The sequence below is a fragment of the Microplitis mediator genome, chromosome 4, assembly GCF_029852145.1.
Source record: "Microplitis mediator isolate UGA2020A chromosome 4, iyMicMedi2.1, whole genome shotgun sequence".
NCBI classification, from domain to species: domain Eukaryota; kingdom Metazoa; phylum Arthropoda; class Insecta; order Hymenoptera; family Braconidae; genus Microplitis; species Microplitis mediator.
This window is the reverse complement of record NC_079972.1, coordinates 3,636,604-3,651,290: the sequence shown is the minus strand read 5'-3', so window position 1 is coordinate 3,651,290 and position 14,687 is coordinate 3,636,604. Positions and strand designations below refer to the sequence as shown.

At 31.5% G+C, this 14,687-nt stretch overlaps 1 protein-coding gene across 8 annotated transcripts in view; it reads right to left on the bottom strand.

Moving 5' to 3' along the window:
• The window catches only part of LOC130666350 (phosphatidylinositol-binding clathrin assembly protein LAP), a 126,253-nt gene that overhangs the window by 20,025 nt on the left and 91,541 nt on the right, over nt 1-14,687 (bottom strand). For all 8 annotated transcript variants that reach the window (XM_057467240.1, XM_057467235.1, XM_057467239.1 and 5 more), the window contains one exon: nt 8,740-8,857. In XM_057467240.1, coding sequence (XP_057323223.1) covers nt 8,740-8,857 — 118 coding nt within the window. The remainder of the gene's footprint in view (nt 1-8,739; nt 8,858-14,687) is intronic.

The window sequence follows — 14,687 nt, the reverse complement described above, 5'->3', positions numbered from 1 at the left end:
ATATTGTCCGGCGCTCTTGTTATTAGTGTAATGTTAGAATTTTTTAGGTTCTTTGCTAATGACCATTACATTCAATCCCAAGAATATTTGGAAAGACGTTACCTGACAGCTTAAGCAATAATAGGTACACAAAAATATTATTGTGCCATACCTGGCGGAGAAGTCACTTTGAAATTTAAAGTTGTTTTTGAAAAAATTGTTTTCGAAAAAAAACGTTTTTTACCATTTTTTCTCCAACGATATCTCTCGAACGAATTGACCGATTGAGACGGTTGAGGTGGCAATCGACGTGTTTTATCAAGTTCTATAGCTGATCAAATTTTGAATTCGATTTATCGAGTCGTTTTTGAGACATTTAAAAAAAATTAAAAAAAAATTTTTTTTAATTCTTTTGACAACGGTTTCTCTTGAACGAATGAACCGACTTTGATGGTTGAGGTGACATTCGACGCGGCTCATAAAGTTTCAGAGCCCAGTTGATTTTGGAATCAATCCACCGAACATACTAGAAGTTATCAATTTTTCACAGCTTCAAGATATTGACAAGCCGCGTCGAATGAGACCTCGACGATCAAAATCGGTTCATCCGTTCAAAAGATACAGGTATTTACATACGTACGTACATACATACACTCGGAACTTATCTTGAAATTAGTCAAAATAGCTTTTAGAAATTCGATTTTCGTAAATCGGACCGAAACCAATAACTTCCCGAATTTTTCACAATTTCCAATTTTCTTAGCGGGAAGTTAAAAAAAAGTTAAAAATTTGGAAAAACATATATTCTAACGTTGCATGCTGCATGACATTATTTTAAAGGCGAATTTTAAGAAAATAGGTTGCTACGTGATTTTAAAAAATTAACATTTAATGTTTGAAGCTCGAAAACCTTATGGGAATTCGATGTAGAAAATTTAGTACCGTTTTTCTTTCCTTAAAAGTGCGTCTATAAACGGAATTTAAAAAAAAAAAAAACATCTCTCTCACTGAACATGAAATTTTAAAAATTTGAAAAAAATAGATCCCATCATTTGCTCATTAAGGGAGTATGCTTAAAAGTTGCGGGGTAAATGACAGTTTTTTAGAAAAAATTTTAGAGAAAATCGATTTTTGATTTTACATTCTAAACGTGTTATGAAAAAGATAACTTAAAAAAAACGTCTCAATCGGCTCATTTTTCGCAAAGTTACACAGAAAAAACAGTTAACTTGGTTCAAGAAAAATATTGTTTTCCGAATTTTCTTTCTTGATTTGATAAAAGTAAAACACTTGATTCAAAAACTTTTTCTTGGTTCAAGACAGTAAATTCTCTTGCTCCAAAAAATTTATTTTTGAAGCGAAATTGAAAATTTCTTGGTTTAAGAAAAAAAAATCTTGGCTACAGAAAATAAGTCATTTCTTGCCAAAAAATCAACGTTTTGAACGAAAAAAAGTTTAACTTCGGCCAAAAAACTTTTTCTTGCCCCAAGGAAAAAAATTTCTTACTCCAAAAAATCAAAGTTTTGAACGAAAAAAAGTTAACTTGGGCTAAGAAAAAATTTCTTGGCCCAAGGAAAAAATTTTCTTGCTCCAAAAAATAATCGTCTTGATTGAAAAAAAAAAAAACCCTTGGGCTAAGAAAAAATCTCTTGGCCCCAGAAAAAAATTCTCTTGCTCCGAAAAATAAATTGCTTAAGTGAAAATAAAAGTTGCTTGGGCCAAGAAAAAAAAATTTCTTGCTCCAAAAGTTTGCTTCTTTAATGAAGACTTAAATTATTCTCAGTCCAAAATGTATTCTCTCTTCGAAAGGTTGACGTGTGGATTTTTTATATTTTTTGTTTTTATTTGAAACGTAATTTTTTGTTTTTTTTTTTTTCCGAGCAAAATTATTCAAGACTTGAATTTCAAGTAACTTTAATATTAAATATTAAAGTCATGATGTATTATAGGATATACTATAGTACAATTCAAAAGGGTACTTGTGGTTCTGTCAAATGACAGAAAAGTACTCGAACAAAATCGTAATGAAATTTGGAATATAACACTTCTGAAATAAATGTCTTACCAGGGACACTACATGTCGTAGGCGCGATCTCGTGGCGAGCACCAAACTACTCCCGCTGCTGCTGTATAGCACCGGTGACTTTCCCCTTCTCCATATCGATCTTTTCTCCCAAGAAATTTTTTCTCTTGGCTCAAGCAACTTTTGTTTTCTTGGTCGGAGAATACAAAAATACTTGCGTAAAAAGAATAGTACTTGTTCCGAGAAATTTCATTTTCTTTAACCAAAAAAATGCAATATTGCTACAAAAAAAATGTATCTTGTTCCAAAAAAAATATCTCTTACTTTAAGAAATATAAACTCTTGAAACAAGTGAAAATTTTTTGATTTAAGCGTAAAAATATGTTGACGTGAGAAAAAAAATTTTGATTCAAGATAAAAATTTGAAAATAATTGTTTACTTGGGGCAAGTAAATTTTTATTTTCCGAATAGATCAAAAAAAATTTCTTGAATCAAAAATATTTTCCTTGATTCAAGTCAACTGTTTTTTCTGTGTAGCGGCATTTAAAAAAAAGAACGATTCTATTCAAAAATCGATATCTTAAAAACGGCTGCGCAAAAAAAAAAAAAAATTGATAAAAATCATAGGGCCCTTTCTTAACGGGTACGACGACATGAAATATTATTAAAAAAATCGGAGATGCAAAAGCAGAATGGTGTCCGCTTTGGCGTGGAATGCCCCGTATATAGATACATTTTTTTCGTACGTTACGCTGTAACAACGAATCCTATACAGTAGGGTGGACCAAAAATCCGCTTTTTTTGAATTTAAATTATTAATACAAAAAATATTTTTCTTTGTACAAAAAAAAAATTTTTCGGAAAACAAAAAAAATTTTAGGTCGATATCTTAGGCTCGCCAAATCCCGTTAAAGTTAGAAGTTGTGTACAAATTTTTTTCCAACTTATTTTGGTCGGAAATTTAATTCTCTACGTAAAAGGTCCTATAATAAAATTACGTAAAGTTGATAGTTACTGAGATAATTGCAATTTTTTTTCTAAAAAATATAATTTTTCAAGATATTATCACTTTTTTAGGGTAAAATATAAATTTTATCATGTAAATTTCATGGAAAATCAAATTTCTTACAAAATTGGTCATCTGGTAAAAACTTGAAATTTATAGTTACTCAGAAACTGGCAGTTTTATGTTTAGATAGTCACATTTCTCGTTATTTGGTGGTTTTCACCAAGAATTGCAATTATCTTTGTAACTATCAACTTTGAATAAATTTTTATTAGGTCTGTTTTGTAGAAAGTTGAATTTCCTACGAAATTTTTATGATAAAATTTATTTTTTATTCTGAAAAAGTAATAATATCTTGAAAAATTTCATTTTTTAGAACAAAATTGCAATTATTTGAGTAACTATCAACTTTACGTAATTTTGTTATAGGACTTTTTTTGTAGAGAATTAAATTTCCGATCAAAATGTGTTGGAAAAAAAATTTTGAACAACTTCTAATTTTAGCAGGATTTGGCGAGCCTAAGATATCGACCTAAATTTATTTTTGATTTCCGAAAAATTTTTTTTTTGTACAAGGAAAAATATTTTTGGTATTAATAATGAAAATAAAAAAAAAGCGGATTTTTGGCCCACCCTACTATACAGGGCATCTCTAAAATCGAAACGACTCTCTGCAGCGATCATGTGCGGAAACTCCGGCAAATCTAGTTATTAGAGCTATTCGGAAAGAATTAAGTTGCCCAACAAACATAGTTACTATCCCAGTACTACTCTACTCTTTCAGTGTCCTTAAATGGGCTCAAGAGGAGCTTAGCGATTTCGATATCAAAACACGCAAAGGTATGAATATAAATCTGAACGTGCGCCCTAAATCTTCAACTACCGGATTATACCTTTCCCGGAACATGAGCGGGAGATGTTTACAGAGCTTGGAGTGTCTCCACAATCATTTGGTTTTGGGTTCAACACACGAAGTTGTCAATTTGTCAACAGCGGATAAAAACGACTTCCTCATGCAAATTGTTAATAGTCGTGAAAATAGGCATAGGGTTTTTATATAAGGCAACAATTTACGCAACAAAAGCGCTCAGTCTTGGAAGAATAAATCCTCCTATAGAATTCCTTAAGGAGGAATATAAGAATGTCATCAGGAATGCTGAGCAGCACAAACTGCTCAGTACACACGAACAAGTCCATGCACAGCGTGTTCTTTAAGCACGTGCGTGATCATGGCTTGTCCACCCAGCTGTCGTTTTCTCTCCTTAAGTCAGTTGGCCTGATGTCTAAGACTGACGGGTATATTTTTGACTGCCAAGATGGTGCAATCAACATTCTCAAATACTGTGCTTAAGTTCTCCAGATGCAGTTGCTCGACACATTGTGTAGGATATGTAAGCAACATCCTGAGACACTTATGCATCTCTTGTCAGTATGTCCTGTGCTGGCTGGAAACGCATACATCGAGCGTCATAATGCTGCTCTGCGAGTACTTTATTACCACCTTAGACACACGCATGGTATCGATAAGACACTAGTGCTGCCTTATCTGTCAGGAGATATTCTGCAATTTGTTGAAAATTACCGTTGCTGTATTTATTGGGACGTGGTATTTGCGGTGTCCGCTCAAAATATCGTAAAAAAAATTCTCCATACAAAAATAACTATGCTAAAATACCATAAAGCTAAAATACCCATTGACAAAAATAACCTGATACAAAAATTATGAGAGACAAAAATAACTATAAAAATATAAACTATATTCTAAAATATCTAGTTAACAATATCGGCATACATAAATATCCAATTGATATGGCAACAAATTAATTATAACTTGCTTATACTATTTTTGAAAATTATATATCAAGACATAGTAGGCGTTTCAAATCTCTAAAATATTACGGTTGTTAAAATTTTATAATACTGATTGTTTTGAATTCTTTGCCGATTGGCGGTTACGTTCTTGTTGCCATCTGTCAGGCATAAGTGGTCTAAGTGTTCTAAGATGGACACCCAAGACTAGCAAGTACCGCCCTTCTCGTGGGTTATGCCGTGAGTACTCCAACCGTTAGCGGTGCCCGCATGTTTTGCACCTTGTAACATGTGGCAACTCCGTGGTTGCAGGAAACCAACAGGTACCGCTGCGCGGGCGAGACCAACCCTTTTGACTGTCTTAAAATTCTAAGGGATACTAGCCCGTACACAATACTATCACAAGCTATAGTTAGCAAATGATATTTACTTGGTGATGACGGTAGAGGGCAATCTTTTAATAGTTGCCGTCCTAGATCCAAGTGGGATAACGTGGAAGAAACCCTTTTTAGGGTAATGAGTTATGCTGCAACTCACCACTTATCTGCAGCCTGTAGACCAATACAGGGAATTGGTACCATGGGGGCCCCATTCCAAGTCCCATTTCGGCCAGAGTCTCTTTATTTCCTGGGATGGAAGGAATGGGGGGCCCGAGTGAGGTAAGACTCGTGGTGGCTGTGGTTAGATACCACACGCAATGGGGATTTTTGATTATACCCCCAGTAAATGTCCACTTTCGGTTTCGACTGAGAGTGTCGTCTGGGTAGAAGAGATGGGACTTCGCAGCGCGTGTATGCCCAAAAGGGCGAGGAAACGACTTCCGGTCGGCGGAGGCGGACTTAGGTCCCGTTACATTAATTGTTGCCATCTGTCAGTAAAATAAGTGAGAATTATGGCACTCTAAAATTGCCGCAAATAGGCACTAACAGCACCTAGTTATGCATGGTTGAGTATGGCTTTGCGTGGATCATTCGTGATCTAGTTTAAAAGTTAATGCATTATGCATGCTCAATTGCTCATGCATGATCACACAAAGCCATACTCAGTCATACACGCTCATGCGTAACTATTCTTTGTCCGAATCATGGTTGGTCAAGCATAACTTTATATGAATTATGTGTGCTCACGTACGATCATGCAAAGCCATACTCAGTCGTGTTTGACTATTATTTTTCCGCTAAACATAATCAGTCATGATCATGCATGATTAAGTATGGCTCTGCTGAACAGGCATGGTCGTGAATGCTTATGTGAAATCATACTGAGGCATACAGGTTTATGCATGAACGTTCGTTGCCTTTAGTAAATGGTCAGGCATAATCAGACATGACTGCCCATGAATCATGCATCGCCGTGTATGACCATGTATGATTTCCTATGATTCATGTATGGTCATCCATGATCACTCATAATTATACATACTCATGCATGACTTTGCATTAACCATGCTTGCTCATGCTTGGTCTTGCTTGTATCATGCTTGATAATGCATGCTGATTTGTTCCCGGTAGTTCATACCGATTAGTAGTTCAAGTATCGAATAATTAAAAACAAAATATTTCATAGAAGAATAAGGTGATATTGATATGGAAAATAACACTGATTAAGATGAATAGTATCAATGTTAACAACAAATAATTCACTAATTACAATTAATCTTGTGAATTTATATTGTCAATGAAATAAAAATTAACAATTTCATGAATTTATCTTAATAATATAATGAAATGTTTGAAATTATTAGTATATGAACCAGTTAATATATTGATCTGAAACGGTGGCAATCAGTTTTTATTACCAGGTACGTATTGTATCTGCTGATTTTTGTACTCAAATATTAATTATTAGGATATTGTTGCGTATGGTTCTCTTATGTTATATATTATAAAAGAGGATGTGTTTATGCTTATGGTATGATTTGAAGCCGAAACTATGCATCGCAAACGAATAGTGTTTGTATGTGGTAGTAGTCACGAGTCTCCCATGGTGCTCGGGGGTGGTTGCGAGTTAATAACTATAAGGGTGTAAAAGATATGGAGGTTGAAAGAAGGTGAACTTTGAAAATGTGTCTATAATTGGTTGAGAGTGTTCTGGATTGTTCTAGAAATTTCAAGAATAATCTAGACACTTCGGGAATAATCTTAAAATCTCAGTTCTAAAATATAATTTAATTTTCTAAATTATTCGAAAATTAATTCTACTTAATCTAGAACGTTCTGTATCATTCTAAAAATTTCGAGATACATCTGGAATGCTCCAATTAGAACTAAGTTGATTTAAATCACTTGACATTAATTCTAATGAGTCAAAAACGTTCTCAAATGTTCTAAAAATTTCTAGACACATCTGGAATGCTTCAAATTGAAATAAGTTGAATTAAATCACTTGAAATTAATTCTAATTAATCTAAAATGTTCTGGATTGTTCAAAAAATTGCAAGATACACCTGGAATGCTCCAATTTGGACTGTTGATTTAAATCACTTCACATTAATTCTAATGAGTCCAGAATGTTTTGGATTGTTCCGAATAATTGGAGAATCATTTAGAAAGCTCTAAAACGCACTTAGTTCATTTGAATCACTTAAAATTAATTTTAATTAATTTAGAATGTTCTTCATTGTTCTAAAAATTTTGAAACAAATTTGGAATGCTCCAAATCGAACTTGTTTGATTTAAATCACTTAGAATTAATTCTAATTATTTTAGAATGTTCTGGATTGTTCCGAATATTTCGAGAATCATTCGGATAGCTCCAAATTATATTTAGTTGATTCAAATTTCACAATAATGATTCTAATCAGTCTAGAATGTTTTGCGTCGTTCTGGAAATCAGATAAAATTCTATAAAATTCTAATATATATGTAAAAAAAAATTATATATTAAATTACTTAAAAATTATATCATCGGTGTAGGATGCTCTGGATTGTTTTGAAAATTTTTAAAAGATTATAAAAATTAGAAAACATATTTTAGTCGTAAATTGCACGAAAATAATCGGAACAACCCGATCAAAAAATATTCTAGAACGATCAGAATTAATCTGAAGTGATGTTCGACATTCAAATATTTTTGAACTTATCAGATAATTTTCAAAATTTTCAGAAAAGTCCAGAAAATTTAGCACATTAATGAATGCACCAACAAAGAAAAACCCATTGAAGCGGGCGTTCGCAGCATGTTTATGTATAAAATTATTTTTGTGAATGGATATTTTTGTACGAGGTTATTTTTAACTAATTATTATTGTGATAGTTATTAAAAATAGGGTATTTACGATTGTAACCGGCATTTGCAACAACGCGGAAGATTGACCACAACAAACCTGGTATTGTTTTCTTCGATAAAATCACACGACGCCTTGGAAAAATAGCTGAAGTGATTAGATAATTAACAAAATTGGAAGCTTATTAACGAATAAGTAAGACGTTTATAACATAAATAGGCTATGGGTTTCGGTTTGAAAGTTGTTTGAAGATAAAGTGAAAGACTTTTTTTTTTAAATTGGAAAAATTTTAATCACCTACAACTTTTAAATCAATTGACCGATCTAGCTCATCGTAGAAATTCAACAAGGTAATCGCTTATAAAATAAGTGTAAAAAATTTCGTTAAAATCCAAGGAGAATTGAAGGTACTATGGTGGTGATAAGACCGGTTATATACACATACATAGATAAATTTTCGAACCAATGGTTTTGGAACCTACTCGACTATCTATGATGGTTTATGACAAAATTCATTGAAAAATTCCCCATGAAGACAAATGTAATAGATAGATTTCTGCAATCTACCTCAAAAATATTACGTATTTGGTTGTATTTGAAATAGCCTTATTTAAATACCAAAAGCTCACTTTGACTCAATCATCATATCTATTTCTCCTTCACGCATATTTATTATAAATTGATTGAATACGTACTTTACTTGTTGCTGAGCGCCTTTATTAATGGTTAGATTCTGAGCAAGACTTGCTAAGCTGCTATCTAAATCCCCAGTAAGAACATTTACTCCAGTCACATCAGCAGATTGACTTACAGCTAAAACATTAAAAAGTAGTAAAATGAGATTTTATTACTGTATGAACACATCAAAAAAACTTATTATAAAGGTGTTAAAAATTAAAAAGTACGACAGTTCCGCACTTCGTTTGCTATAGGTCAGAATAAAAATTGAAATTAACAAGATATTGCATTAAATAATCTTTATTTATTCTAATAAAGCACATAAAATCTTTCAATCCATTAGCTACACAGTAAAAAATGATGTGTATCTGTGTTAAAAACGGTCCGTGTTAAATTTTTTGTGTTGATTATTTTGTGTCAAATCAACACAATTCTCTGTGTTACTTTAAAATTCTTAATCGATCTACTATTCAACGCTTTAAAAGTGTTACCTAGTACAAACATCGATATTATCAACATTTATTAAGTGTTACTTTAAAAGTAACACAAAAAAGTGTTGAAGCGACAGTTAAATTGTGTTAAAAAAATGTCTTTCTTCTATTCACGCGGGAAGCGCCATTAAGCATCAGTTTTGCTTGGTTAGTTATTATTTTTCTTATATTGATTTTGTTCATTTTCAATTAGACATAAAAAAATTAAGTTAAAATAGTTCATGATTCGTATAGTTTAAAAAAAAAAAAAAATATTTAAAAAATTGCATCTGTGGCTTTTGTACTTATCTACGTGCGCACATTTTTATTTTTTGTTCGTAATTGATTTGTTGATAAAAAAATTCAAAAATTGTTAACTGTCTGCTAACTTTAGGATCATGTTTACTAGGGTGATCCAAAAAATAACAAACTTTTTTTTTTCTTCCAAACAGGTTCAAAAGTTTCATTTAGATAAAAAGAGACGCCTGTAAAAATTAGAGCTCTTAATATTAACATTAAGAGGTTCCTCATCGCACTTTTCTATTTCCCATAAGAATAACATGGGAAAAATTTTTTTTACGTCTTCTGATTTTTATAAGTAGCTAACGATGTGTCATAGGAATAAATGGCAGGCATATTTTTGTAGGGAATTGAATGCTCTACAAAAAAAGATTCTTATCATTTTTTGAGGAATCTATTTGTTCAAAAGTTATTTGAGGTTGAAGTCGAATTCATATTAAATTTTGAGATTTTCTACTTTTCCGGCGAAACTATCAGACTTATCACAAAATATTATCAGACTTTTTTTGTAGACAATTTTATTCCCTAAAAGTTATTTCTCTTAAAGTTTTTTCGAATTCCGCATTGTTTTCTAGTTATTTTTATTTTAATGTCAAGCTATTAAAATCGATCAGAAGACTATTTTTTTATGAGCATGACATTAAAATAAAAATAACTAGGAAACAATGCGGAATTCGAAAAAACTTTATTAGAAATAACTTTTAGGGAATAAAATTGTCTACAAAAAAGGTCTGACGATATTTTGTAATGAGTCTGATAGTTTTGCCGGAAAAGTAGAAAATCTCAAAATTTAATATGAATTCGACTTCAACCTCAAATAACTTTTGAACAAATAGATTCCTCAAAAAATGATAAGAATCTTTTTTTGTAGAGCATTCAATTCCCTACAAAAATATGCCTGCCATTTATTCCTATGACGCATCGTTAGCTACTTATAAAAATCAGAAGACGTAAAAAAAATTTTTCCCATGTTATTCTTATGGGAAATAGAAAAGTGCGATGAGGAACCTCTTAATGTTAATATTAAGAGCTCTAATTTTCACAGGCGTCTTTTTTTATCTAAATGAAACTTTTGAACCTGTTTGGAAGAAAAAAAAAAAGTTTGTTATTTTTTGGATCACCCTAATGTTTACTATCACAAAATAGTTCAATATTAAATAATAATTGTTGACACTTTTGATAACCTAAAAATAATTCTTGGTATAAAAATAAAATGTAAAAGTTAACATTTTTTTGTGTCGCCATTAACATTTAAAAAGTGATGAAGTTACTTCTCATATTACTCGAATTGTTTGTTGAAATTTTAACACAAAATTTGTGTTGAAATTCAACACAAACAATCTGTATTGAAAAATAACACAAATAGTTAGTGGACCGTTTCTAACATACAGATTGTGTTGATTTTAACACAATATTTTTTAATGTGTATTTATCATCAAATTAAAGAAAGCAAGCTACAACAAACTCCACATGTACAAATAATGGAATAAAAGCTATCAAATTCAGACTTAGTAATGAAGAAAAAGTAAGAACGAATAGAATAGATTTTAATTTCTTATAAATCGATATTTTTTGGCGGTAGCATCGAATTAAATCGTATTGAAACTACCAACGAATTTTTTCGAATAAAAATTAATTGAGTGACGAATAGGTCTAAATAGCAAAAAAAAGAAAACTTATAGTTGAAATTATAATAAGAGTTAAATGTAAGTAAAGAATTATGCTATTAATTTAAAAAATTCGCCGGAATTTATCGTACTCTCGTAAAAAAAAAAAACTACAAGATTAATGAATTTGCAGACTAGCCCTAAAACTTCCCGCTGTAGCATCCCTTGCAGTTGTAGAATATTGCAGATAACCGAACTTGAAAACGCAAAAAAAACTACAAATACACTGTAAATCTACTGTATTAATAAGGTATGGTTGTAAACTTTTTGTACGGTGTATACACAAAAATTATACCATTTTTTTGTACGATTTACGCTCTAATTATATTGTATAGTTGATGTACTGAATTTCAACAGTATTTAAACTCTATTTAGACTGAAGTTATGCTCCTTTCTTTAAGAATTATACACAGAAAAAAGGATATCTTGGCACAAGAAGTTTTTTCTTGTCGCAAAAATATTTTTTGCAATTATGAATGAAAACATAGATTTTCTTAGTTCAAGAACAATATCTTCTTAAATTTAGTCATCTTGGCATAAGATTCTTTTCTACTCAGCCGATATAATATATGTTTCTTGAATTAAGAAATATATTCTTAAAGTTAGAAAAATAACCCGGCTAGAAATTTTTAAGTGCACCCACTTGGGTTGCCCAATGACCCTACATTGGGATGTAACGCAGAAACGTACTTGGGCGCCGATCGGGCAATCCCTATAGGTTCCCAATTGGGTAAGACCTACGTATTTCCAAACGTACAATCCCTATTAAAAAAACTAATAAATTGCGAAAAAATAATAAAATAATTTTAATTAGATCCGAAATGTAATCTATTGTATTAGAAGCGTAACTTAGAGAAATTTTACATGAGTTTGATTGATGAAAAAATCTCGTTGACTGCTGGGCTCGAACCTGTATCTTTCTGATTCAAAGTCTTTGATGCTATCCACTGCGCTGACCCACGTATGTGATCGCGTGAGTGTGAATAGTATATTTATGATGATACCAAAGAATAACTTGAAGAAATAAAAAATTCGTGATGCAATGATCGACGTACTCTTTGTATAAATATATCATCATTCTGTATTGTATTTAATTTTTAGCCAGTAAACAAGATATTAGAGTTAACAAATTTTACGGTCAAATGGATTACCAAATTAAAACCTCAAAGTACTTCAAATAAATCGATAAAAAATTAATTTAATCAAAATTTCAGCCAATCGAAATTATACTAGAAAAAATAGAAAAGAGAGGAGGGAGGGACACAAAACAGAATAACCTGTTCAGAAGAAGTGAAAAATAATTTGATTTGAATATTAAATAAATCTGATAAAATATTAAATAAATCTGATTAAATAAATCTGATAAAATGAAATTGTTTATAAACAATTTAGATAAAAAAAAAAGTAATTTTAACATAAATATTGTGTACGAGCTTAAAAAATAAACTTGTTTTATTATTAACTTTTTGAAAAAAAACAAATTTCAATAACAAATTTTGAACATTTCAGATTGTATATGAATCATAAAAGTTATTAAAATAATAATAATTTTTGTATTGGGCTACTCCAACAAGTTCCCGATTGGATCCCGATGTGGCAAAACCAATAAAAGTCATTCAATTTTGTATTGGGCTCTCCCATCAAGTTCCGAATCAGGTCCCACTCAGGAAAAACTGATGTTGGGTAACTAATTTTTGGGTTGGGATATCCCAACAAGTTCCCGATTGGGTTCCGATGTGGCAAAACCAATAAAAGTTATTTATTTTTGCATTGGGCTATCCCAAAGAGTTCCCAATTAGGTCTCATTTAGGAAAAACTGATGTTGGGTAGGTAATTTATGCATTGGGATATACCAACAAATTCCCAACTGGATCCCGATGTGGCAAAACCAATATTAATATTTTGCCCCGAAATATAATCAATTGTTCAAAGAGTAAAATAATCTTTCTTTAAGAATAATTAATTTTGAATCGAGATGAGATGTGATTCTAGCCAAGAATTAAAAGTACTTAACTCAATGGTAAGAAATGTTTCGGTTTAAGTATTTTATTGTGTTGCGACAAGTGAACGTCGGCGTTTGAACCAACAGCAACTGCGCTCACGGCTCAACGCAAAAATTCTCTTGGGAAAGCTAACTGTACTATACGAAAGTGGCGGTAGTGTAGACCCTACATTGTACAGTGTGCTTAATGGATAAAGGTAAAGTAAACGAACACTCAAGATGGATCGGATAGCATAACTGGTGAAGCTCTCGCGTGATGTCGAATCGGTCTGGGTTCGATTCCTACCATGAGCAAACCATTTATTTTTCTCAAATTGTTCATAAATCATTAGTTGCGGAAGTTTATTCCTTATCCCCTCTACTACCGTATTATGATATTCTGAATGTACACATATATTTTCCTGCTTCACAACATTTAATATTTGTACTAGGTTAAACTCTCTCAAAAATATAGGTCTATATATATTTTTAAGTAGTCATTTATTTTCTTGAATCAAGACTACGTTTTTTTTTTCAGTCGAGAAAAAAAATCACTAATTCAAAATATTATTTCTTTAATGAAGAACAATGATTTCTATAAGCACTAAGCGTTCAGTGATGTGTTTCCTTGCCGCGGAAAAGTGGGGCAAACGGAGTAGCGCGCATGCGTAGGAGAGGGGAAGTCTCTTCTACCTCTGCCTCATGATAAAGTTAGGGCCGACTGTTATGGGGCTTTATTCTAGCCGGGATATTAACAATTGACTCTATCCCGTGGTTTTACCACTTACAACTTTTTTTTTCCATAGAAAAGTGCCAGAGAATAAGAATATTTATTGATGTTCTAACGGTATATTCTAGGATATTGATATCAATAATCAAAACAAAATATAGAGTCATCTAACATTACAAAATGCCCAGCGAAGCGGGCGGGTAGCAGCTAGTTGAGAATATAATTCATTTAAATCAAAATTAAAATTTTTTCATTGCAATAGACCGTTGTCTTGAGTCGATGATGTAATTTTTTCAAACTAAGAGCAAATGTTCTTCTCCCACGCGAATAAAGTTCTTGGTTTGAGATGTTGATATATATTGTGACAAATTACTATACTCATCAACTAAGACGGAAAAGTATCTTGTTTTGATACTTTTTTTTTACTTGGTTAGAAACAAAATAAATTTGATTTAAAATAAATATTCTTAAATTAAAATTATTTAACTTGAATTAAAATTCAATTGTTCTTGATACAATATTTTTATAATATTAGTCGAAGGAAATGTTCTCGGATTTAAAAAACGCAATTGCTCAGCCCAAGAATAAAAAAATTAAGACAAAAATTATCTTCGGCCAAGTCAAACTTTGTTTCTGCACAGAAAAAAAGATATCGTGGCATAAGAAAGTTTTTCTTGCCGCAAGTATATTTTTTGCAATTTTGAATAAAAACGAAAATTTTCTTGGTTTGAACCAAATTTCATTCTTGAGGACAAAATTTTTTTAAATTTAGTCATCTTGGCATAAGATTTTTTTTTATTCAACCGATGTAATATAT